The following is a 22,868-nucleotide window of genomic DNA, read 5'->3' as shown; positions in this document are numbered from 1 at the left end:
AGCTGCGAAATCGTGACCTGAGCCGAAGTCGGACGCTCAACTGACTGAGCCACCCAGGTGCCCCTCATTAAAAAAATTTTTTTGAAAAGTTCTCATCACACAAAAAAATTCTGTAACTGTTAATGGTGATATATGATAACTAGACTTGCTGTGCTGATCATTTCATAGTATGTACAAATATCAAATCATGTTGTTGACCTAAAACTAATATGTCAGTTTATACCTAAATTTAAGAAAAAATAGAGAGGTGCCTGGGTGTCTCAGTCAGTTGAGTGTCCAGCTCTTGATTTCAGCTCAGGTTATGAACTCACGGTTCATGGGTTTGAGCTCTACATTGGGCTCTACGACAACATAGAGCTTGCTTGGGATTCTCTCTCTCTCTGCCCTTCCCCACTCATGCTCTCTCCCTCTTTCCCTCTCTCTCTCTCTTTCTCAAAATAAATAAATAAACATTAAACTTTTTTTCCAATGTTTATTTATTTTTGAGAGAGAGAGAGAGAGACAGCACGAGCAGGGGAGGGGCAGAGAGAGAAAGGGAGACACAGAATCCAAAGCAGGCTCCGGGCTCTGAGCTGTCAGCACAGAGCCCAACATGGGGCTTGAACCCATGAACTGCAAGATCATGACCTGACCAAAAGTCGGACGCTTAACCAACTGAGACACCCAGCCATCCCAATAAATAACCATTTAAAAAAAGAAAAATAGAGAGGCACCTGGCTGGCTCAGTCAGAGGAGCATGTGACTCTTGATCTCCTGGTTGTAAATTCAGGTCCCATGTTGGGCTTTGAGATTATTTAAAAAGAAAATCTTGAATAATAAGGGGCGCCTGGGTGGCTCAGTTGGTTGAGAGTTCAACTCTTTTTTTTTTTTTTTTCAACGTTTATTTATTTTTGGGACAGAGAGAGACAGAGCATGAACGGGGGAGGGGCAGAGAGAGAGGGAGACACAGAATCGGAAACAGGCTCCAGGCTCTGAGCCATCAGCCCAGAGCCCGACGCGGGGCTCGAACTCACGGACCGCGAGATCGTGACCTGGCTGAAGTCGGACGCCCAACCGACTGCGCCACCCAGGCGCCCCGAGAGTTCAACTCTTGATTTCAGCTCAGGTCATGATCCCAGGGTCATGGGATTGAGCCCCATGTTGGGCTGTGTGCTGAACATGGAGCCTGTTTAGGATTCTCTCTTTCCCTTTTCCCTCTGTGCCTTCCCCTGCCTCTCCATGCTCATGTGTGCCTGCGCTCGCTCTCTCTCTCTCTCTCTCTCTCTTCAAAAAAATATAAGGGGCGCCTGGGTGGCTCAGTCGGTTAAGCATCTGGCTTCAGCTCAGGTCATGATCTCGCGGTTCATGAGTTGGAGCCCCGCGTTGGGCTCTGTGCTGACCTCTGAGTCTGGAGCTTGCTTTGGATTCTGTGTGCCTCCCCCCTCCCCCCCCCCACCTCTCTCCTCCTCAAAAATAAATAATATTTAAAAAAAATTTTTATGTAAAAATAATAAAATAAAATAATAAATAAGATAATTGATTTAAAAAATAGTGGAGTACTAATTACAAATCAAAGTCTTCAGTGAGAAGTCTTATTCTGAAGTTACGCAAATCAAAACTATGATTAAGACTGTTCCTGACACACTGTCCCCTTTAGTTTCAAAAGTGCTTTCTGTGACCAAAAGGTACATAGTAACTGTGGTGTCTAAATGGGGTGTCTCTCAATCGATTGGATGGGGGCCCTCAAATGTGAAAGAATTCACCTCAGGCAGAACAAAGGAGATAGGGTTTATTGAATACACTTCAAAGGAGCAGGGGCAGGACTGCAGAGGAGGAACTGCAACAAGGCAGTGGGTGGGGGTTGTTTTAAAGGGGAAAAGTGAAGAGGTATGGGAACACATGGAATTTTCCCTTTTTTGGTAACTTCTTGGTTGTGAGTAGCCCATTGTTAGGGCCTATGGATGTTTTGAGGTGGGTCACCTGCTGGGCCTCTTCATAGCCAAGTGGTCACTGTGGGACCTTTTCACATTCCATTGCTCAACCCTGTTTGCCTACAAGCAGCCTCTGCAAGGGCACCTGGGTGGTTCAGTAGGTTAAGAGTCCTAGTCTTGATTGTGGCTCTGGTCATGATCTCACAATCTGTGGGATGGAGCCCAGCATCGGGCTCTGTGCTGATAGCAAAGAAAAAAACCAAAAACCAAAAAACAGCCTTTTGCAGTAACCTTGTGAAGCTATTTTGAGCTTTTTACAGAGAACACATTTTTTTCCTCTGGACCAGTGATTTTCAACCTGGTGAAGTTTTGTCCCCCAGAGGACACCTGGGAATGTCTAGAGATGGTTTCAGTTGTTGTAACACTGGAAGAAGGGGTGGGTGGAGGAAGCATGATACTGGCATCTAGTGGATAAAGGCCACATATGCTGCTGAATATCCTACAATGGACAGGGCAGCTCACACAACAAAGAACTATCCCTCCCCAAATGTGAGTAGACTGAGATGGAGAAGACCTTGCTCTGGACCAAAAGGGTTAATGACTTCCCAAGGTCACATATCTGCTAGAATCTTAATTTAGAAACGGGTCTTGGCACCTGGGTGGTTTAGTCAACAGCTAAGCATCCAACTTCTATTCAGGTCATGGTCCCGTGGATCATGAGTTCAGGCCCTGCATTGGACTCTATGCTGACAGTTCAGAGCCTGGAGCCTGCTTCAGATTCTGTGTCTCCCTCTCTCTGTGCCCCTCCCCTGCTTGTTCTCCCTCCCTCCCTCCCCCTCTCTCTCTCTCTCTCTCTCTCAAAAATAAAACATTAAAAAAAAATTTTAATTTAGAAGTGAGTGTGAATTGTGTACAAGGAAGTGTCTGAGTTCAAGATCCCTTAACAAGAACAATTCATATAATTTTTTGGAAAATTAGTAGTCAGTACTGCTTATTTTTCTTTTTTTATGTGTAGGGTCTGTGAAACGGGATCTGACAACCAACCTCTTAGTGATGATCGACAAACAAATTGTGAATATTTTGTTGACAGCCTTTTTGAGGAAGCTGAGAAGGTTGGTGCCAAATGTGTGTCTCCCACTGAACAGAAGAAACAGGTAAATGTCCATAATTTTTTGTCTTCCAGTGTTTCTTAAAATAGGGACGATATTTTGGGTTCATGAGGTCAAAAATGTTTTCATAATAATAGTAAGTTATTATTACCTTTTCCACTGTGTTAACATTGCACTAATACCACAAAAGCAATGTGGGTTAAACTGCTGGTGCCTTAGGAGGAATCAAGGTAGTAGCACCAAACTGTACTAGTCATTACCATATTTTCTCCTTGCTCTTGGTCTGGGGCATGCTAGTTTCAATGAAGAATGCCCTTGATGAAGCCAGGCTTGGGATAGCTTTATAAAAAACAGTGTGAAGAGAAGAGAGCATTGGAAATAGATGGCTTAAAACCTTGTAAGCCTAGGGGTGCCTGGGTACCTCAGTCATTGAGCATCCTTTGGTGTTCAAGATGACTCTTGATTTTGGCTCAGTGCATGGTCCCAGGATGCTGGAATCTAGCCCCACGTTGGGCTCCAAGCTGAACATGGAGCCTACTTAAGGTTCTCTCTCTCTCCCTCTTTCTCCCTCTGTCTCCATCCCTCTCCCTCTCTCTCCCCACTTCCTCCCTCTCCATCTCTCCCTCCCCTCCTCTCTCCCTCCACCTCCCTCCCTCCCTCCCTCCCTCTGTTCTTCTCCCTTATTCACTTGTTGGAGCATGCGCACTCTCTGTAATTAAGAGAAAAAAAAAAAAAAAAGCCTTGCAAGCCTAAGTCTATGTTTCCCTTTATTCTGCCTTCACACTTGATTGATACAATGCCGTTCTGGTATCTAAGCTTTTGTGTGTGGCACATTTTTTACTTTCTGAAAGCTTTAAAATCTTTTTTTTTTTTTTAATGTTTATTTTTTGAGAGACAGAGACCGAGCGTGAGCAGGGGAGGGGCAGAGGGAGACAGAAACACAGAATCCCAAACAGGCACAGAGCCTGATGCAGGGATAGAACCCACAAACTGTGAGATCAAGACCTGAGCTGAAGTTGGATGCTTAACTGACTGACCCACCCAGGAGCCCCTCCCTGAAAGCTTTTAGAATATTTAGTTCTATGTTCTCATGGGCCTTGATGTGGGTCCTTTTTCATTCATTCAATGTAGAAGCTCTTGTTTTACTATTCTAGGACATTTTCTGTTCTTTTCTCTCTTCTTTTTTTCTTGCCTCCCCTCCCCTCCCCTCCCCTCCCCCCTCCCCTCCCCCCTCCCCCCTCCCCTCCCCTCCCCCCTCCCCTCCCCTCCCCTCTCCCCTCCCCTCCCCCTCCCCTCTCCTCCCCTCCCCCTTCCCCTCCCCCTTCCCCTCCCCTCCCCTCTCCCCTCCCCTCCCCTCCCCTCCCCTCTTTTATTTATTTCGAGAGAGTGGGAGCCGGGAAGGGCAGAGAGAGAGAGAATCCCAAGCAGGCTCTACACTGCCAGTGCAAAAAACAAAGCCTTATGCGTGGCTCAAACTCTCAAACCGTGATCATGACCTGAGCCAAAATCGAGTTGGCTGCTTAACCAACTGAGCCACCCAGGCACTTAATTTTTATATTATTTCTCCTATTTTCTACCTCTTTGTTGTTTTGTTCTATTTTATTTTAGTATTTTTTAAAGATATTATTATTATTAATGTTATTCATTTTTTTAGAGTTAGAGAAATAGAGTATGAGTGGTAGAGGAGCAGAAAGAAAGGGAGACACAGAATCTGAAGCAGGCTCCAGGCTCTGAGCTGTCAGCACAGAGCCCCACTCGGGGCTAGAATCCATGAACTGTGAAATCTTGACCTGGACTGAAGTTGGATGCTTAACTGACTGAGCCACCCAAGCGCCCCTATTTTTTTATTTTTAAGTTATCTCCATACGCAATGTGGGGCTCAAACTTAGAACTCCAAGATCAAGAATCACGTGCTCCACAGTCTGAGCCAGCCAAGCACCCCTGTTTTGCTCTATTTTATTTTGTTTTGTTTTATTTTATTTTTTTAATGTTTATTTTTTTTTTAATTTTTTTTTTTTAACGTTTATTTATTTTTGAGACAGAGAGAGACAGAGCATGAACGGGAGGGGCAGAGAGAGAGGAAGACACAGAATCTGAAACAGGCTCCAGGCTCTGAGCTGTCAGCACAGAGCCCGACGCGGGGCTCGAACTCACGGACCGTGAGATCATGACCTGAGCCGAAGTTGGACGTTTAACCGACCGAGCCACCCAGGCGCCCCATTTAATGTTTATTTTTAAGAGAGAGCATGCTGAGGTGCCTGGGTGGTTCAGTTGGTTAAGCGTCCGACTTCAGCTGGGGTTGTGATCTCCTGGTTCGTGAGTTCAAGCCCCTCGTCGGGCTCTGTGCTGACAGCTGAGAGCCTGGAGCCTGCTTCAGATTCTGTTTCTCCCTCTCACTCTGCCCCTCCCCCACGCATGCTTTGTCTGTCTCTCAAAAATGAATAAATGTTAAAAAAAAAATTTTTTTTTAATATTAAAAAAGGAGAGCACACAAGAGAGAGGAAGGGAAGGAGCAGAAAGAGAGGGAGACAGAAGATCTAAAGCCTGCTCTGCCCTGACAGCAAACATCCTGATGTGGGGCTTCAACTCACAAACTGAGATCATGACCTGAGCCAGCATTGGATGCTTAACCAACTCAGCCACCCAGGCATCCCTTGTTCTGTTTCTGTATATGCATTTTTTATTTTTATTTTTATTTTATTTTATTTTATTTTTTAATTTTATTTATTTTAAATGTGGCCTTTATTTTTGTTTAAAAAAAATTTTTTTTAACATTTATTTATTTTTGAGACAGAGACAGAGCATGAACGGGGGAGGGTCAGAGAGAGAGGGAGACACAGAATCCGAAACAGGCTCCAGGCTCTGAGCGGTCAGCACAGAGCCCGATGCGGGGTTGAACTCAGGGACTGCGAGATCATGACCTGAGCTGAAGTCGGTCGCTTAACCGACTGAGCCACCCAGGCGCCCCTATTTTTATTTGTTTAAGTTTATTTTGAGAAAGTTTGAGTCGGAGAGGGGCAGAGAGACAGGGAAAGAGAGAGAGAATCCCAAGCAGGGTCTGCACTGGCAGTGCAGAGCCCAACTTGGGGCTCAAACTCTCAAACCATGAGAGCATGACCTGAGCTGAAGTCAGATGCTTAACCAACTAAGCCATCCAGACACCCCTGTATATACATTTTTTAAAGTGAACTTTATGCCCAACTGGGGCTCAAACTCACAACCAGCCAGGTCAAGAGTCTCATGTTATACCGACTGAGCCAGCCACGGATCCCTATGTACATTATTTTTGATATTTTACACTTGAAGTTTGCTCTTAAGAGTGATACATTAAAAAGGCACCTTGGTGGCTAAGTGGGTTAAACGTCCAACTTCAGCTCAGGTCATGATTTTGAAGTTCGTGGGTTTGAGGCCCATGTTGGGCTCTGTGCTGACAGCTCAGAGCCTGGAGCCTTCTTCAGATTCTGTGTCTCCCTCCCTCTCTGCCCCTCCCCTGCTCGCATTGTGTCTCGCTGTCTGTCTCTCAAAAATATATGTTAAAAAAATTTTTTGCAGAAGGTGATCAGGATGTACAAACTTCCAAGTGTAAGATAAATAATTACTGGAGTTATAATGCACAATGGATGACTGCTCTGATACATAGGAAAATTAGAGTAAATCTTCTGAGTTGTCATCACAAGGAGAAAATTCTTTTTTTCTGTTTTTTTTTAATTTTTTAAAATGTTTATTTTTTGAGAGAGAGAGACAGAACACAAGCAGGGGAGGGGCAGAGAGAGAGGGAGACACAGATCTGAAGTAGGCTCTAGGCTCTGAGCTGTCAGCACAGAGCCGGACCTGGGGCTGGAACTCAGGAACCAAGAGCCGAAGTTGGATGCTCAACCAGCTGAGCCACCCAGGCACCTCTTCTTTTCTTTTTGTATCTATATGAGTATTATGAATGTTAGCTGAACCTATTGTGGTAATTATTTTACAATACACGTAAATCAGAGCATAATGTTCTATGCATTAAACTTACATAGTGATGTGTATTAGTTTCTCAGTAAAACTGGAAAAAAAATTGTGGTTTGGTAATGGATGTTGACCAAAATGTGATAATCATCTCGTAGTATGTGCATATATAAGGTCATTTTGTTGTACACTAAAAACAAGTACAATGTTATATGTCAATTTTACCAATTTTAAAAAGGAAATGAATGATACATAAAATACATACAATAGAAAAAAATTCAGAATTTTAATCTAGTACATTTTATTAATGTAATACATTTTTTTCTTACTGTTTTGCAGGTAGATGTTAGTATAAAATTATGGAAAAATGGATTCACGGTCAATGACGATTTCCGAAGTTACTCTGATGGTGCAAGTCAGCAGTTTCTAAACTCCATCAAAAAGGGGTAAGTACTCTTTGTAAACTCAAGGATATTTTAAGCATGTTTCATTTGGCAGAATCCACATTATTACAATTAGCTATGGTTGGCATGAATCCCTGAAGCAATGTAAAAATATATAGATAAATCTCATTATATAAATATTAAAAACATATTTACCAGCAACACTTACATGCAGTCAAAAGAGAACTGCCAGACTGGAAGTACTTGTTTCAGTATGTCATGCAAATGGAATATATATACAATTCCTATGAATCACTAAGAAAAAAATGGAAAGAATATTTTATGTATTTGTACCGTTTGATCTGCTTTCTAACAGTATGCATTTGATAAAAGTGAATGATATACGTCTATATATTAACATGAGAAGATTTCCGTGGTATCTTTTATTTTTTAAAAAGTTTGCAGGGACGCCTGGGTAGCTCAGTCAGTTGAGCGTCTGACTCTTGATTTTGGCTCATGTCTTCATCTCACACTTCGTGAGATCCAGCCCCACATCAGGCTCTGTGTTGACAGCATGAAGTCTGCTTGAGATTCTCTTTCTCTCTCTTTCACTGCCTCTCCCCTGCTCGTGCTCGGTCTCTCTCAAAACAGATAAATAAACTTAAAAAAAAAAAAGCAGTTTGCAAAGAATACTGATAATTTGTATACATCAATACCATCTGCAGAAAAAATAAAACAATTACATGGAGTTTTATTATATGTATAGAGAAAATCTAGGAGATACAACACCAGAGTTTTGTGGGGTTTAAAAATTTTTTTTTAATGTTTATTTCCTAGAGAGAGAGAGAGAGACAGAACATGAGTGGGGGAGGGGCAGAGAGAGAGGGAGAGAGAGAATCTGAAGCAAGCTACAGGCTCTGAACTCTCAGGACAGACCCAGACACGGGGCTTGAACTCACGAACTGCGAGATCATGACCTGAGCTGAAGTCAGACAGTTAACTGAGTGAGCCACCCAGGTGCCCCAATGTGTGTTGTTTATGTTTTTGTTTTAATGTAAGCTCTAGGCCCAACATGGGGCTTGAACTCACAATCCCAACCAAGATGAAGAATCGCATGCTCAGGGCGCCTGACTGGTTCAGTTGGTGGAACATGTGATTCTTGATCTCAGGTTCCTGAGTCCTAGGGGTTGTGCGTTTGAGCCCTACATTGGGTGTAGAGATTACTTTAAAAAAAAAAAGTGAAAGAATTGCATAGTCTACCAACTGAGCCAGCCGGGTGCCCCAGTTTTTTTTATTAAAGTGAGAGTAGGTTTATAAGGAATGTCACTTTCTTTCTTTTTAGTTATTTATTTATTGATTTTGAGAGAGAGTGAATGTATGGGGTATGGGGGATGGGCATTGAGAGAGGATCCCAAGAAGGCTCCACCCATCAGTGCAAAGCCTGACTCCGGGCTTGATCTCAGGAACCATGAAATCATTAGCTGAGCTGAGAATAAGAGTTAGTCACTTAACCAACTGAGCCACCCAAGTACCCTAGGATTGTCACTTTCCAAGTTGACTTATGTTTACATTTTTTACATCTTTTTTTTTTTTAGAACAAACATGTATTGCTTATTTTTAAATAAAAATTTTTTGAAGTATAACATACACAGAAAAGTACAAAAATCCTAAGTATAAAATGAATTTGTATTATTGCAGTTATCAAGAAAAAATTATTTTATAAGTATGTTAAAACTTGTAATTTGGTTAAAATTTTCCCATGGAAGTTCATTGCTCATATATCTGCGTATTCCATAACATTGTAAACTTTCAAGTGTTCATTAGAAAAGACTGCTTTTAAATTTTTTTTTTTTTAACGTTTATTTATTTTTGAGACAGAGAGCATGAATGGGGGAGGGTCAGAGAGAGAGGGAGACACAGCATCTGAAACAGGCTCCAGGCTCTGAGCGGTCAGCACAGAGCCCGACGCGGGGCTCAAAGTCACGGACTGCGAGATCATGACCTGAGCCAAAGTCGGACGCTCAACCGACTGAGCCACCCAGGCGCCCCAAGACTCTGCTTTTAAAAGATCGTAAGATTCAAAAAAGTTTACCTTGTTCAGAAGAGAAGCATCTGTGGTATATGAGACAGAGCCTCTGATGGAGTCCACGTCCTAACTGTGTTACTTTATCTTTCTGTTAGGAGTATGAAATGTGAAAATGCTTTTTTAAATTCTACATGTTTTGTATTTTATTTCATCATGTGTAGAGTAAATCTATATATTTTTTAATTTTTTTATATTTCTATTTAAAAGTGGAAATGAGAGCCTGATTTTTCTAGCACATTTTTAGTTTTATTCAGACACCTATAAAGAGATCAAATTGTTTAAATTTAGCAGAATATAGTCATCAAATATTTCATGACTATAGTACTATTCTAGGTACTGCTGAGTAACTCAAGCTGTTCATGAATTTGTAGTCTTAAAAATTAACTCTGTATTTGGGGCACCTGGGTGGCTCAGTCAGTTAAGCATCTGACTTCAGTTCAGGTCATGGTCTCCACAGTTTGTGCATTCGAGCCCAGCATTGGGCTCTGTGCTGACGGCTCAGAGCCTGGAGCCTGCTTCAGATTCTGTGTTTCCTCTCTCGTTGCCCCTCCCCAACTCATGTGTGTGGGCTCTCTCAAAAATAAATGAACAAACATGAAAAGAAATTACTCTGTATTGTTCTTATTTCTTGGTATTCATCTTATTTGACTGTATTTTAAATACATCCAGTTTGGGAGCAAATAGCTGGCTCAGTCAGTAGAACATCTGACTCTTGATTGGGTTGTGGGTTTGAGCCCCACATTGGGTGGAGAGATTACTTAAAAATAAAGTTTTAAGAATATATTTAGTTTTTTATTGTATTATATATGCCTCTTATTTCTATATATTTTTCAGTTCTGTTTGCATACAGAATATGTTTTTCAGAGAAAGAAAAAACATATTGGGAGCTTTATCACTTTGTTTCTTTTCCTTCCTAGGGAATTACCTTTGGAATTACAGGGAATTTTTGATAAAGAGGAGGTGGATGTTAAAGTTGAAGACAAAAAAAATGAAGTATGTGTGTCAACGAAGCCGGTGTTCCAGCCCTTTTCAGGACAGGGTCATAGACTGGGAAGGTAAATAGGCTCATTAGCTGTGTTTTCCATAAACAGAGGCTTGACTAATACTCAGCTTGTCATTATTTTACAATATAGACCATATATAAAGAGCTTATCATTTCTCTCATTGGAAGTGAGATTATTCTTAACTTTCATGAGGACTCCTAGGTCCTATTTACTTTAGTGTAAATTAACACATGCTGGTAGTATACTAAAAAAATCATGGAGGCTTTTTTGATTTTACCAAATTAAAAGGACGTGGATTATTTAGGACATTAGGCAGAATTGGATGTATATATAATTTTTCTCCCTTGCACCCACCCACTCCTTGATCATTGCCATTAATGTTACAGAGTACATATGTTAAGTTTTGAATATAGGGTTCAATTTTATACTTATCAGTGCCTTCAACGTTGTGTTCTGTGATAAGTATCTGAATTGTGAGGTAATAAAACTGAAAAATGCATGATAAAGTTAGTATCCATATCAAAGCCTTTAGTGTCACATTTTGCAGTCTTCATCATATCTGTCTTATGACACAATTACAAAGAGGTTACATACGTGATCGCTTGTATTTTTATGCATTCTCATATATTATCAAGGTTGGTAAAGTTATCTACATATTCATCCACACATATAAAAATATTCAGATGTCGAGGCACCTGGGTGGCTCGGTTAAGCGTCCAACTTCAGCTCAGGTCATGATCTCATGGTTTGTGAGTTTGAGCCCCACATTAGGCTCTGTGCTGACGGCATGGAGCCTGCTTTGAGTTCTGTGTCTCCCTCTCTCTGTCTGCACACATTCCCCCCCACCCCCACTCATGCTCTGTCTCTCTGTCTCAAAAATGAATAAACATTAAAAAAAATTCAGATGTAACTTTCAGAATAATCAGGAAATACTTTGCTTCCTTTTTTTTTCCCCCTTTACAACCCAAAGATTAATCTCTTGAAAACTTCTTATTTTTTACAGAAATTTTTTTTAAAGTTTTATTTATTTTTGGGAGAGAGAGAGAGAGAGAGAAAACGCAATTAGGGGAGGGGCAGAGAGAGAGGGAGTCACAGAATCTGAAGACAGGCTCCAGGCTCTGAGCTGTCAGCACAGAGCCTGTCATGGGGCTCCATCTCAGGAACTGTGAGATCACGACCTGAGCTGAAGTCGAACACTAACTGACTGAGCCACCCAGGTGCCCCATTTCTTACAGAAATGGGGAGTAGTAGGTAAAGGTAAAGTCCGTGGATCTAATAACCCTGTAAAATTATTCTGTAAGGTGCTATTAAATAATTACAATATATTTACAATATTTTATCATATATTTACATAGCATTCTACAGTCTTACAAATTACTCGGATATGCCTAATTTCATTAGGTTCCTACATTCATCTCATCATATATGATGGACATAAATAATATTGTTATTATTAAGGAAGTAGCATTGACTTACTAAAATCTTGCTAAAGTATACTTAATGTAAAATTTTTGTAGTAATTATTTAATGATAAGGTTTTGCTTAATGAACAACATGCATCTGATTTTGTTGTCTGGATTTTCTTAGTGCCACACCAAAAATTGTTTCTAAGGCAAAGAGTATTGAAGTCGAGAATAAAAATTTGTCTGTTGTTCAGCTAAACAACCTGGAACCCATCACTAACGTACAGATCTGGTTAGCCAATGGAAAACGGATTGTCCAGAAATTTAACATTTCTCATAGGTGAGTCTTCCATTTCATTATTTGTCTTAATTTTTTTCCTTTTTAGATTTCTTTTCAGTTCAGTAGGCAGAGTTTAAGAACTAACCAAGGATCTTAGCAGTTCTCTAAACATAATATATCATGAAAATAAAAATTTTTGGAGATGAAGTATTTTCAGTTTGTTGTATGGATTATCATTTGGTTAGTTTTCCTATATATCTAAATATGTAATTTTATTAATTTATTTTTAATTTACTTTTGTAACCATTGTTTTTAAGTGAAAGTATCTTTTTTTTTTTTAATTTTTTTTAACGTTTTATTTTTGAGACAGAGACAGAGCATGAACGGGGGAGGGGCAGAGAGAGAGGGAGACACAGAATGTGAAACAGGCTCCAGGCTCTGAGCCATTAGCCCAGAGCCCGATGCGGGGCTCGAACTCACGGACCGCGAGATCGTGACCTGAGTTGAAGTTGGACACTTAACCGACTGAGCCACCCAGGCGCCCCTGAAAGTATCTTTTTTTTAATGTTTGCTTATTTTTGAGAGAGAAAGAGCGAGGTGAGCCAGGGAGGGGCAGAGAGCAAGGGGGACAGAGGATCCGAAGCAGGCTCTGCACTGACAGCAGAGAACCCAATGTGGGGCTTGAACTCAACGATGGGATCGTGACCTGAGCCAAAGTTGGACACTTAAGTGACTGAGCTGCCCAGGTGCCCTGTAACCATTTTTGTTTAATGTTTATTTATTTATTTATTTAGAGAGAGAGCATGCACACGTGTGCACAAGTGAGGGAAGGGCAGACAGGGAGGGAGAGAGAATATGAAGCAGGTCTTGCATTGTCAGTGCAGTCTGTCACAGGGCTCATCTCACAAACCGTGAGATTGTGACCCGAGCTGAGATCAAGAGTCAGATGCTTACCCTACTGAGCCACCTAGGCGCCCCTAGATATATAATTTTAGAAGAATTATCTTTAATATATTTTAAAATCAGTCGTTAGCATTATATGCATATTTTCTGTTGAAAAATATACAGAAAAATATTGAAAGAAATTGAAGTCATTTGAAATTCCATCACCCGGAGATAATCACTATTGTCAGTTTCATGGGTTTTTCCAGTCTTTTATCTCTTAAAATTTTTAATATTTTAAATTTATTTTTATTTTTATTTATTTTTAATTTTTTTTAACGTTTATTCATTTTTGAGACAGAGAGAGACAGAGCGTGAATGGGGGAAGGTCAGAGAGAGAGGGAGACACAGAATCTGAAACAGGCTCTAGGCTCTGGGCTGTCAGCACAGAGCCCAACGCAGGGCTTGAACTCACGGACCGCGAGATCATGACCTGAGCCGAAGTCGGACGCCCAACCGACTGAGCCACCCAGGCGCCCCTATTTTATTTTTTAAGTAAACTCTACCCCCATCATGGAGCTTGAACTCATGATCCTGAGATTACAAGTTTCGTGCTCTTCCAAGTGAGCCAGCCAGGCACCCCAAAAATTTTTGTTCATTTTAATTAGAAGTAGGAACATACTGTGCATAGGTTTCCTTCTTTATTTAAAAACATTTAAAGGGGCGCCTGGGTGGTGCAGTCGGTTAAGCGTCCGACTTCAGCCAGGTCATGATCTCGCGGTCCGTGAGTTCGAGCCCCGCGTCAGGCTCTGGGCTGATGGCTCAGAGCCTGGAGCCTGTTTCCGATTCTGTGTCTCCCTCTCTCTCTGCCCCTCCCCCGTTCATGCTCTGTCTCTCTCTGTCCCAAAAATAAAATAAATGTTGAAAAAATAAATAAATAAAATAAAAAATAAAAAAATAAAAATAAAAACATTTAAACATTTTGGAGAGAAATGTTTTATATAAAAGTTATATATGTATAGTTAAATTAATAATAAGATAAACACATATACTGCCTCACTCAAAACAGACACCAATGTATCTGTGTGCCTTTCTTTGGTCATATTTCTTTCCTTTTGTGCAGGAGATACTCTATTCTGAATTTGTGTTATTCTTCTGCTTTTTTTTTTTTAAGTCCTTTATTTTGAGAGAGAGACAGCATGGGTGGGGGAGAGACAGGGAGGGAGAGAGATAATCCAAGCAGGCTCTGCGCTGTTAGCACAGAGCCCAGTGAGGGGCTCGAACTCCTGAAACTGAGATCATGACCTCAGCTGAAACCAAGAGTCGGACGCTTAACAGCTGAGCCACCCAGGCGCATCCTTCATCTGGTTTTATTCATAGGTTTGCCAAGTACATATGTATCTTTTAAAAATATTGAGTTGTTTTGCTCATTTTCAATTAATTATCTTAAGTTTTACAACAATCATAAACATACAGAAAAATTTTAAGAACACTATAAAGAACTTTTTTTTCCTAGCCATTCAAGAGTAAGTTGCCAAGCTGATGACCCATCACCCAAAATACTCTGATATTTCCTACAAACATGGGCATTATCCCATATAACCACAATTCAACCATCTGGAAATGTAACACTGATACACTTCTTCCAGCTAATGTTTGGCCCTATTCAAAGTTTGCCATTTAATCCAATATTATCCATTTTATCCAAAGACTATTCAGAATCACACATGTCCCAGTTTCTGGGTTTTTTTTTTTGTTGTTGTGTTTTTTGTTTCTTCCAAGATTTTATTTAAATCCTAGTTAGTTGACATATAGTGTAGTATTGGTTTCAGAATCAGAATTTGGTGATTAATAATTTACATATAACAACACCCAGTGCTCATCATAACAAGTGCCCTCCTGAATGTTCATCACCCATCTAGCCAGTCCCCCACCCACCTCCTTCCATTAACACTGTTTGTTCTCTATCATTAAGAATCTCTTACGGTTTGCTTCCCTGCCTCCCATATATTCTTTTTTTCCCCCTTCCCATATGTTCGTCTATTTTGTTTCCTAAATTCCACATGAGTGAAATTATGATATTTTTTTTTCACTGACTTATTTCACTTAGCATAATACAGTGTGTAGTTCCATCCATGTTGTTGCACATGGCAAGATTTCATCCTTTTTGATGGCTGAGTAATATTCCATCGTGTGTATATGTGCATCTATGTACACACACACACACACACACACACACACACACACACACACACGCATGCATATACACACGTGTCCTTTATCCATTCATCAGTTGATGGACACCTGGGCTCTTTCCATGGTTTGGCTATTGTTGCTAATGGTGCTGTAAACATCAGGGTGTATGTGCCCCTTCAAATCAGTAGTTTTGTATCCTTTGAGTAAATAGCTAGTAGTGCAATTGCTAGGGCTAGGGTAGTTCTGTTTCTAACTTTCTGAGGAACCTCCATACTGTTCTCCAGGGTGGCTGCAGCAGTTTGCATTCCCACCAACAGTACAAGAGGGTTCCCCTTTGCCCACGTCCTCACCAACATCTGTTGTTTTCCTATGTTGTTAATGTTAGCCATTCTGACGGGTGTGAGGTTGTGTCTCATTGTGGTTTTGATGTGCATTTCCCTGGTGATGTGTGATGTTGAACATCTTTTCATGTGTCTGTTAGCCATCTGGATGTCTTTGGAAAAATGTCTATTCATGTCTTTTGCCCATTTCTTCACTGGATTATTTGTTTTTTGGGTGTTGAGTTTGATAAGTTCTTAATAGACTTTAGATACTAACGCTTTTTCAGATATGTCATTTGCATATATCATTTCCATTCCATAGGCTGCCCTTTAGTTTTGTTGATTGTTTCCTTTTCTCTGCAGAACTTTTTATCTTGATGAAGTGCTAATAGTTCATTTTTGCTTTTGTTTCCCCTGTCTCCATCAGTGTGTCAGGTAAGAAGTTGCTATGGCTGAAGTCAGAGACGTTGCTGCCTGTATTCTCCTCTAGGATTTTGATGGTTTCCTGTCTCACATTTAGGTCTTTCATTCATTTGGAATTTAGTTTTGTGTATGGTGTAGGAAAGTGGTCTAGTGTCATTCTTCTGTATGTTGCTGTCCAGTTTTCCCAACACCATTTGTTGAAGAAACCTTTTTCTCATTACATATTCTTTCCTGCTTTGTTGAAGATGAATTGACCACATGGTTGTGGGCCCATTTCTGGGTTTTCTGTTTTGTTCCATTGATCTATGTCTGTTTTTGTGCCAGTACCATACTGTCTTGATGACTACAGCTTTGTAATATAGCTTGAAGTCCGGAATTGTGATGCCTCCAGCTTTGCTTTTCTTTGTCAGGATTGCTTTGACTATTCACGGTTTCTTGTGATTCCATACAAATTTTAGGATTGTTTGTTCTAGCTCTGTGAAAAATGCTGGTGATATTTTGATAGGGATTGCATTAAATGTGTAGATTGCTTTGGGTAGCACAGAAATTTTAATCATGTTTGTTTTTCCAATCCATGAGCATGGAATTTTTTTCCTATTTCTTTGTGTTCTTTTCAATTTCTTTCATAAGTATTCTTAGTTTTCAGATCTTTTAACCTTTTTCATTAGGTTTATTTCTAGGTTTTGGTGCAGGTGTAAATGGGATCGATTCTTTAATTTCCTTTTCTGCTTCATTATCGGTGTATAGAAATGCAACAGATTTCTGTATGTTGATTTTATATCTTGCAGCTTTGCATAATTCATGTATTTAGTTTTAGTAATTTTTTGGTGAAGTCTTTTGGGTTTTCCAGATAGAGTATCATGTCATCTTCAAATAGTGAAAGTTTGACTTCTTCCTGCCAATTTGGATGCCTTTTATTTCTTTTTGTTTTCTGATTGCTGGGGCTGAGACGTCTAGTACTGTGTTAACTAGTAGTGGTGAGAGTGGTCATTCCTGTCCTGTTCCTGACCAAAGAGGAAAAGCTCTCCATTTTTCCCCACTGAGGCTGATACTAGCTATGGGAATTTCATATATGGCTTTTATTATGTTGAGTTTGAAATAATAGTTCCTCACTCTTTCTTTGATTTTTATAACCTTAGTATTTTTCTTTTAATTACAGGCCAATTTTGTATTTGATTGTTTCTCGTAATTATATTTAGTTCTCTAATTTTGGCAGGAATATCACAAAAGTGATGCTTTTGTATCTCATTGAGTTCTGTCAGGTGGCATAATTTACATTTTGTCCCACTATGATGTTAAATTTGTTCCCTTTTTTTTATTAAATTTTTTTAACATTTATTTATTTTTGAGAGAGTGTGAGTGGGGGAGGGGTAGAGAGAGAGGGAGACGCAGAATCCAAACAGGCTCCAGGCTCTAAGCTGTCAGCACAGAGCCCAATGTGGGGTTCGAACTCATGAACCATGAGATCATGACCTGAGCCGAAGTGGGACGCTTAACCGAGTGAGCCACCCAGGTGCCCCATGTTTGTTCACTTGATTAAAGGGATATCTGACAGTCTCTTTTAATATAAAGTTATTTTTTCTCTTTGTAGTTAATACATATGTTCTGGGGAAGAGGTTTGAAATTGCATAATTACATGTTTTTCCTATGACATCAGATTTATTCGTTTATTTATACCTACATCTTCTCATGTTTCCTATTTTATTTGATGGATTGTATGCTCTCACCAGCAAAATTTATTTTAATGCTCATATATTCCCAGATATAATAGTCAGTGGGACTGCCTTTATCTTACTGACATGTTCCCATCATTCTTTATTTCTTTGTTTTCTGGCACAGAAGTTTTTTCAGGTTTTAGTCTGTACTTTTTCTCAGAAGCCCCGGTTTTTTTTCAGTGGACAGTGGCTACCCACCGTTCTCAGGCCCTCTGAGTGGAGAGAGTGATAGGTGTACACACACATGTACATATATATCTGTATTTTCTTTTAAAAAAATTTTTTTTTTCAACGTTTATTTATTTTTGGGACAGAGAGAGACAGAGCATGAACGGGGGAGGGGCAGAGAGAGAGGGAGACACAGAATCGGAAACAGGCTCCAGGCTCTGAGCCATCAGCCCAGAGCCTGACGCGGGGCTCGAACTCACGGACCGCGAGATCGTGACCTGGCTGAAGTCGGACGCTTAACCGACTGCGCCACCCAGGCGCCCCTATATCTGTATTTTCTATATCTTTGCAGAACAAAAAGCATGAGTTCACATAGATACTGCCAAACTCACTCTACCACCATGGAGTTTATTCCAGTTTTTTCCTTTCTGTATTTATAACTGATTTCTCCCATACTGAATAGCCTGGCTTCAATTATTCTTAATATATTTGTTTATTGATTAGCTCTCCTGTGTGGAGCCAATCTCTTTGTTCCCCATTGCCACCTCCCCCTCATGGAAGACTTCTTCACCCTGCCTGGGCTTTCCCAAATCCTTCTTGAGATCTCACTTGAGTTCCCTTCTCTTCCTGCTGGGTCTCTGACACATCACCCCAGACCACTTCAACACCCTGTGCCGCTGGCCTCTTTACCCTCTCGGTGACATTCAGTGCAGCCTCTTCTCCCCGGTGCTTGTGCACTCTCTTCACCCCTCTCTGGTTCTGACGCTGCAGTTGGCCGCTCCTCTGTGAGAAGGCTCTTTCCGTTTTGCTTGACACAGGCCACCCTGTGCCACTTCTCCTGCCCCTCAGTTTGGACATATTCCTCACCCCAGTGGGCTGCTGGCAGTCTGTACTGGACAAGTCTTCTGTGTGGGACACACCCCTCACCCGCGAAAGCTCTGACCACCCCTGCTTCACCTCCGCCTGCATGGACACCCTTCTTGTGTTCATCGGGCTCTGGCACCATGCAGGTGGTTAGCTTTCCTGTGCAGAGACCTTCTTCACCCTGCTTAGACTCTGAGTCCCTGTCCTGGGCCACCACAACTCCCTATTGTTTCTGGTTCCCATGTTCTGCCATACTATTGGCTTTTGGACCAAGTTGTTTAGTAAGGAAAAAGAAAGGCAGCTTTGCTGTTTTTTTTTTTTTAACATGATATGAATGTTATTTTTTTAAATGTTTTTATTTGTTTTTGAGACAGAGAGCATGAGCAGGGGAGGGGCAGAAAGAGAGGGATACACAGAATCCAAAGCAGGCTCCAGGCTCCGAACTGTCAGCACAGAGCCTGACGTGGGGCTCGAAATCACGGAGTGTGAGATCGTGACCTGATCTGAAGTCGGACACTTAACCGACTGAGCCACCCAGGCGCCCCCATGATATGAATGTTATTATATGTGTTGTACAACTTTTGTTTTTGAGACTCATCTATGTTGTATGTAACTGTACTTCATCTATTTTCATTTCTATAGTATAATCCATTATATGAAATCAATGATCCTTTCTATTTTTATTGGTAATGGTCCACATTTACATTTGTTTATATGGATATATCAATCAGCATTGCTCAGTAAACATGTAGGAAAATCTCCTGGCCTGTTATGATAAGTATTTATGTGTTGGCTGGTATGGCTTTTCTGGTCTCCGCTGAGCTCATTCACGTTTGCAGGTCATCCGAGGGAGCGCTAATTTAGGCTACATCTCTGTGAGTCTGGGTCTGCTCCTTGTGTCTCTTCTCCTTGAATCAGCAGCCTGCTTGTCCATGTTCTCATAACAAAGGCAGAGGCACAAGGCTCGTCCCACTCAGCAAAGTTTTACTTGTGTCACTCTTCTAACATCCGTTGGAGCAAGTCACATGGCCAAGTCCCAGATACTACACTGTGGAAGAGACTTCTTTCCTGGCCCGATTGCTGTGGCATCTTTGTGTAAATCACATGATCTGTTCTGGACTCTCCATTCTATTTGAGTGGTCCACCTATCTTTTGCCAGCTACACTTTCTCTTGATTATTATAACTTTTCAATAAATTAAATTACTGCTTTATTTTTCTGCTTATTTTATCAGTTACTTACAGATCTGTGCTAAAATCTACAACTATTATTGTGGATTCGTCTACTTCTCCTTTATTTCTGTCAACATTTTACTTCATGTATGCTAAAGCTATGTAGTTAGGTCTGTGCAGAGGTAAAAATTTTTTTTCTGATTAATTGACCTTTTTAGCAGTAAAGAAACATCTCTTTTAATCCCTAATAATTTTGTGTTGAAGTTTACTTTGCCTGATACTAATATAGTTACTTATACCAGCTTCCTTGTGATTGGTGCTTGCTTACATGGTGTATCTTTCTCCTTCCTTTTAATTTCAACTTAACTGTGTATGTGTCTGTATATTTAAAGGTGTTTCTTGTAAATAGTTATTTGAGTATAGTTTTTATATCTAGGCTAACAATCCTTTTCAGTTCCTCTTTTTGTGCTTTTGTGTATTGTTTTTAGCTACCACCTATGGAGTGTTTTCTGTATAGTAGGCTCTCTTCAAGGCATTTCACTTCTATTATTTCCAAATGGCAAACCACCCTACACAGCTAGAATCAGAGAGCTGATGATAATAATAATAGAAGCATATGTTTAAATGGTGCCTTAGAATGTTCTTCTGTGACCCAAATTCCTTTAAAATGAATGGAAGACAAACTAAACAGGTAGAAGATGGAAGAGGGGATATGTTATTCCAGTCTAAATTTGTTTCTTTGTAGGGAAATAAAATATTTTAATTTCAATTTCTTTGTGTAGAAAAATATTCCAACATTTTCAGTAGCAAATAGTCACCTAGATTTTTTTCTCCTAAATTACTGAAGCATTTAATAATCATTGACCAACAGTATTTATTGTCTATTAATCAGACTTTGTTTTTGTTTTTTTAATTTGCACTTTTTTATTTTTTTAGGATGCATCCATAATTTTATTACAAAACCTTTCTTTTGGCACTAGTTGGTTACCGTGAGCCAGATACTATGTGGCATAGCATCTCTAATGTAACAATTGTATTCCTGCTCGTGAACCAAAACCGAAGTTACTTTATATCCATCACATACAAGTGACCTGCACTCATTAATGGTGCAAATGCAACACAGTGGCGCATACTCCCTTTAGGGAGGAGGTGATGCAAAGGCATTAGAGTAAATGTTGGTAAGACTACAAACATTCCTTCTCGGGACTCTCTGTTTCTTCTCCCTCCCTCCAAATTACTTCGCTTTAAAAGAATCAGAATTACTAGTCTGAATAGCCACAGCACCCAAGTAGCATCACACTGCACATTTTCTACCACAGGCAAAGGGAACGATCACTTTAGTTTTAAATTCCTGCATTAGAGTCTCTTAAAATAAAAGCATTCCATCAAATTCTTCCAAATGATATTATTGTTGTACATTTGTTGGTGGGTGACTTTCTGTGGTGGTTTGCTTTGAAGGGATCTTCAATATATTTCCAATATTCCTTTCTTACAGTGTCCTTTTCTTTTTCTTTAAAAAAAAATTTTTTTTATGTTTATTCATTTTTGAGAGACACAGCACGCGAGCAGAGGAGGGGCAGCGAGAGAGAGGGAGACACAGAATCAGGAGGAGCCTCCAGGCTCTGAACTGTCAGCACAGTCTGACAGGGGCTCGAACTCATGAACCTGAGATCATGATCTGAGCTGAAGTCAGATGCTTTACTGACTGAGCCACCCAGGCTCCCCTAGCGTCCTTTTCTTTAGGATTTCACACGACTCTAATGCTTTATGAAGAATGTTCTTGGTGCTTAAGAAAAAAATGGTTTTTAAGCTTAAAAAAAAAAAAAAAAAAGTAAAATAACATCCTCCTTTGGGTGCCTGGCTGGTTCAGTTGGTGGAGTTTGCAACTCCAGATCTCAGGGTTGTGAGTTCATTGAGTGTAGAAAAAAAGAATGTCCTCCTTGTTGTCACATTGGTTTTCTAGCATGTCTTCATAGACAGCCACAAAGAAGCCAATTAGGGGGAATTGTGACTTGGTCGTAAATGATTAAGTGATTTAACAGATTGAGATGTTTGGAAAGACCACAATCCTGTAAACTCCCTTTCTGATAGTTCTGTGCGCTTTCATTATGTGGTACTGGTTTGACCTTTTCCAGAGTGTACTGGACTTTTCTCTCCAATATAGCATGATCTTTGGGGCCAGTGGTGTTAGAAATTATGAAATATCTTGGTTGCAGACAGAGTTATTTCTCATATCCTCCTTAACAAGTTCGTCTAGGGGCACCTGGCTGGCCCAGTTGGTGGAGCATGCAGCTCTTAATCTAGGGGTTGTGAGTTCAAGCCCCACTTTGGGTGTGGAGCCTACTTTAAAAAAAAAAAAAAAAAAAAAAGTTGGTCTGCATGTTGTAGCTTATTTTCCCAAAGTTTAAATTCCTGAATAACCCATTGTTGATGTTGCCAGGTATAATTCTTCGCATCCTGATTGAGAATATCAGCAATAGGGGGCGCCTGGATGGCTCAGTCGGTTAGGTGTTGGGACTCTTGATTTCAGCCCTCCCCTCCCTCCCTCTCTCTGTCTCCCTTTCTCTGTCTCCCTCTTTCTCCCTCTCTCTCTCTCCCTCTCTCTCTCTCCCTCTCTCTCTCTCCCTCTCTCTCTCTCCCTCTCTCTCCTTCACTCCCTTCCCCCTCAGCCCCTCTCCCCTGCTCGAGTTCTCTGGCTCTCTCTCTAAAATAAAAAAAGTTAAAAACATTTAAAATGTAACTGTAACACCCTCATCACACTAAAGATAAATCATAGTAATTCCTTACTATCCAGAGTCAACTTTTAAGATAGATAACCCAGGGGCACTTGGGTGGCTCAGTCAGTTAAGTGTCCGACTTTGGCTTAGGTCATGATCTTGCAGTTTGGGAGTTCAAGCCCTGCATGGTGCTCTGTACTGGTGGCTCAGAGCCTGGAGCCTGCTTTGGATTCTGTGTCTCCCTCTCTCTGCCCTTCCTCCATGCATTGTGTGTGTGTGTGTGTGTGTGTGT

General features: G+C 40.6%; 1 protein-coding gene across 4 annotated transcripts in view; it reads left to right on the top strand.

Annotated features, from left to right (window-relative positions):
• UBXN2A (UBX domain protein 2A) overlaps window positions 1-22,868 on the top strand; it is a 48,230-nt gene that overhangs the window by 21,513 nt on the left and 3,849 nt on the right. For all 4 annotated transcript variants that reach the window (XM_045447591.1, XM_045447592.1, XM_045447593.1 and 1 more), the window contains exons 3-6: window positions 2,926-3,064; window positions 7,304-7,410; window positions 10,351-10,488; window positions 12,025-12,180. In XM_045447591.1, coding sequence (XP_045303547.1) covers window positions 2,926-3,064; window positions 7,304-7,410; window positions 10,351-10,488; window positions 12,025-12,180 — 540 coding nt within the window. The remainder of the gene's footprint in view (window positions 1-2,925; window positions 3,065-7,303; window positions 7,411-10,350; window positions 10,489-12,024; window positions 12,181-22,868) is intronic.

This window comes from Leopardus geoffroyi, chromosome A3 (genome assembly GCF_018350155.1).
Source record: "Leopardus geoffroyi isolate Oge1 chromosome A3, O.geoffroyi_Oge1_pat1.0, whole genome shotgun sequence".
Classification (NCBI taxonomy): domain Eukaryota; kingdom Metazoa; phylum Chordata; class Mammalia; order Carnivora; family Felidae; genus Leopardus; species Leopardus geoffroyi.
Note: the sequence above shows the minus strand (reverse complement) of the source record. Positions and strands in the feature narration are given on the sequence as shown.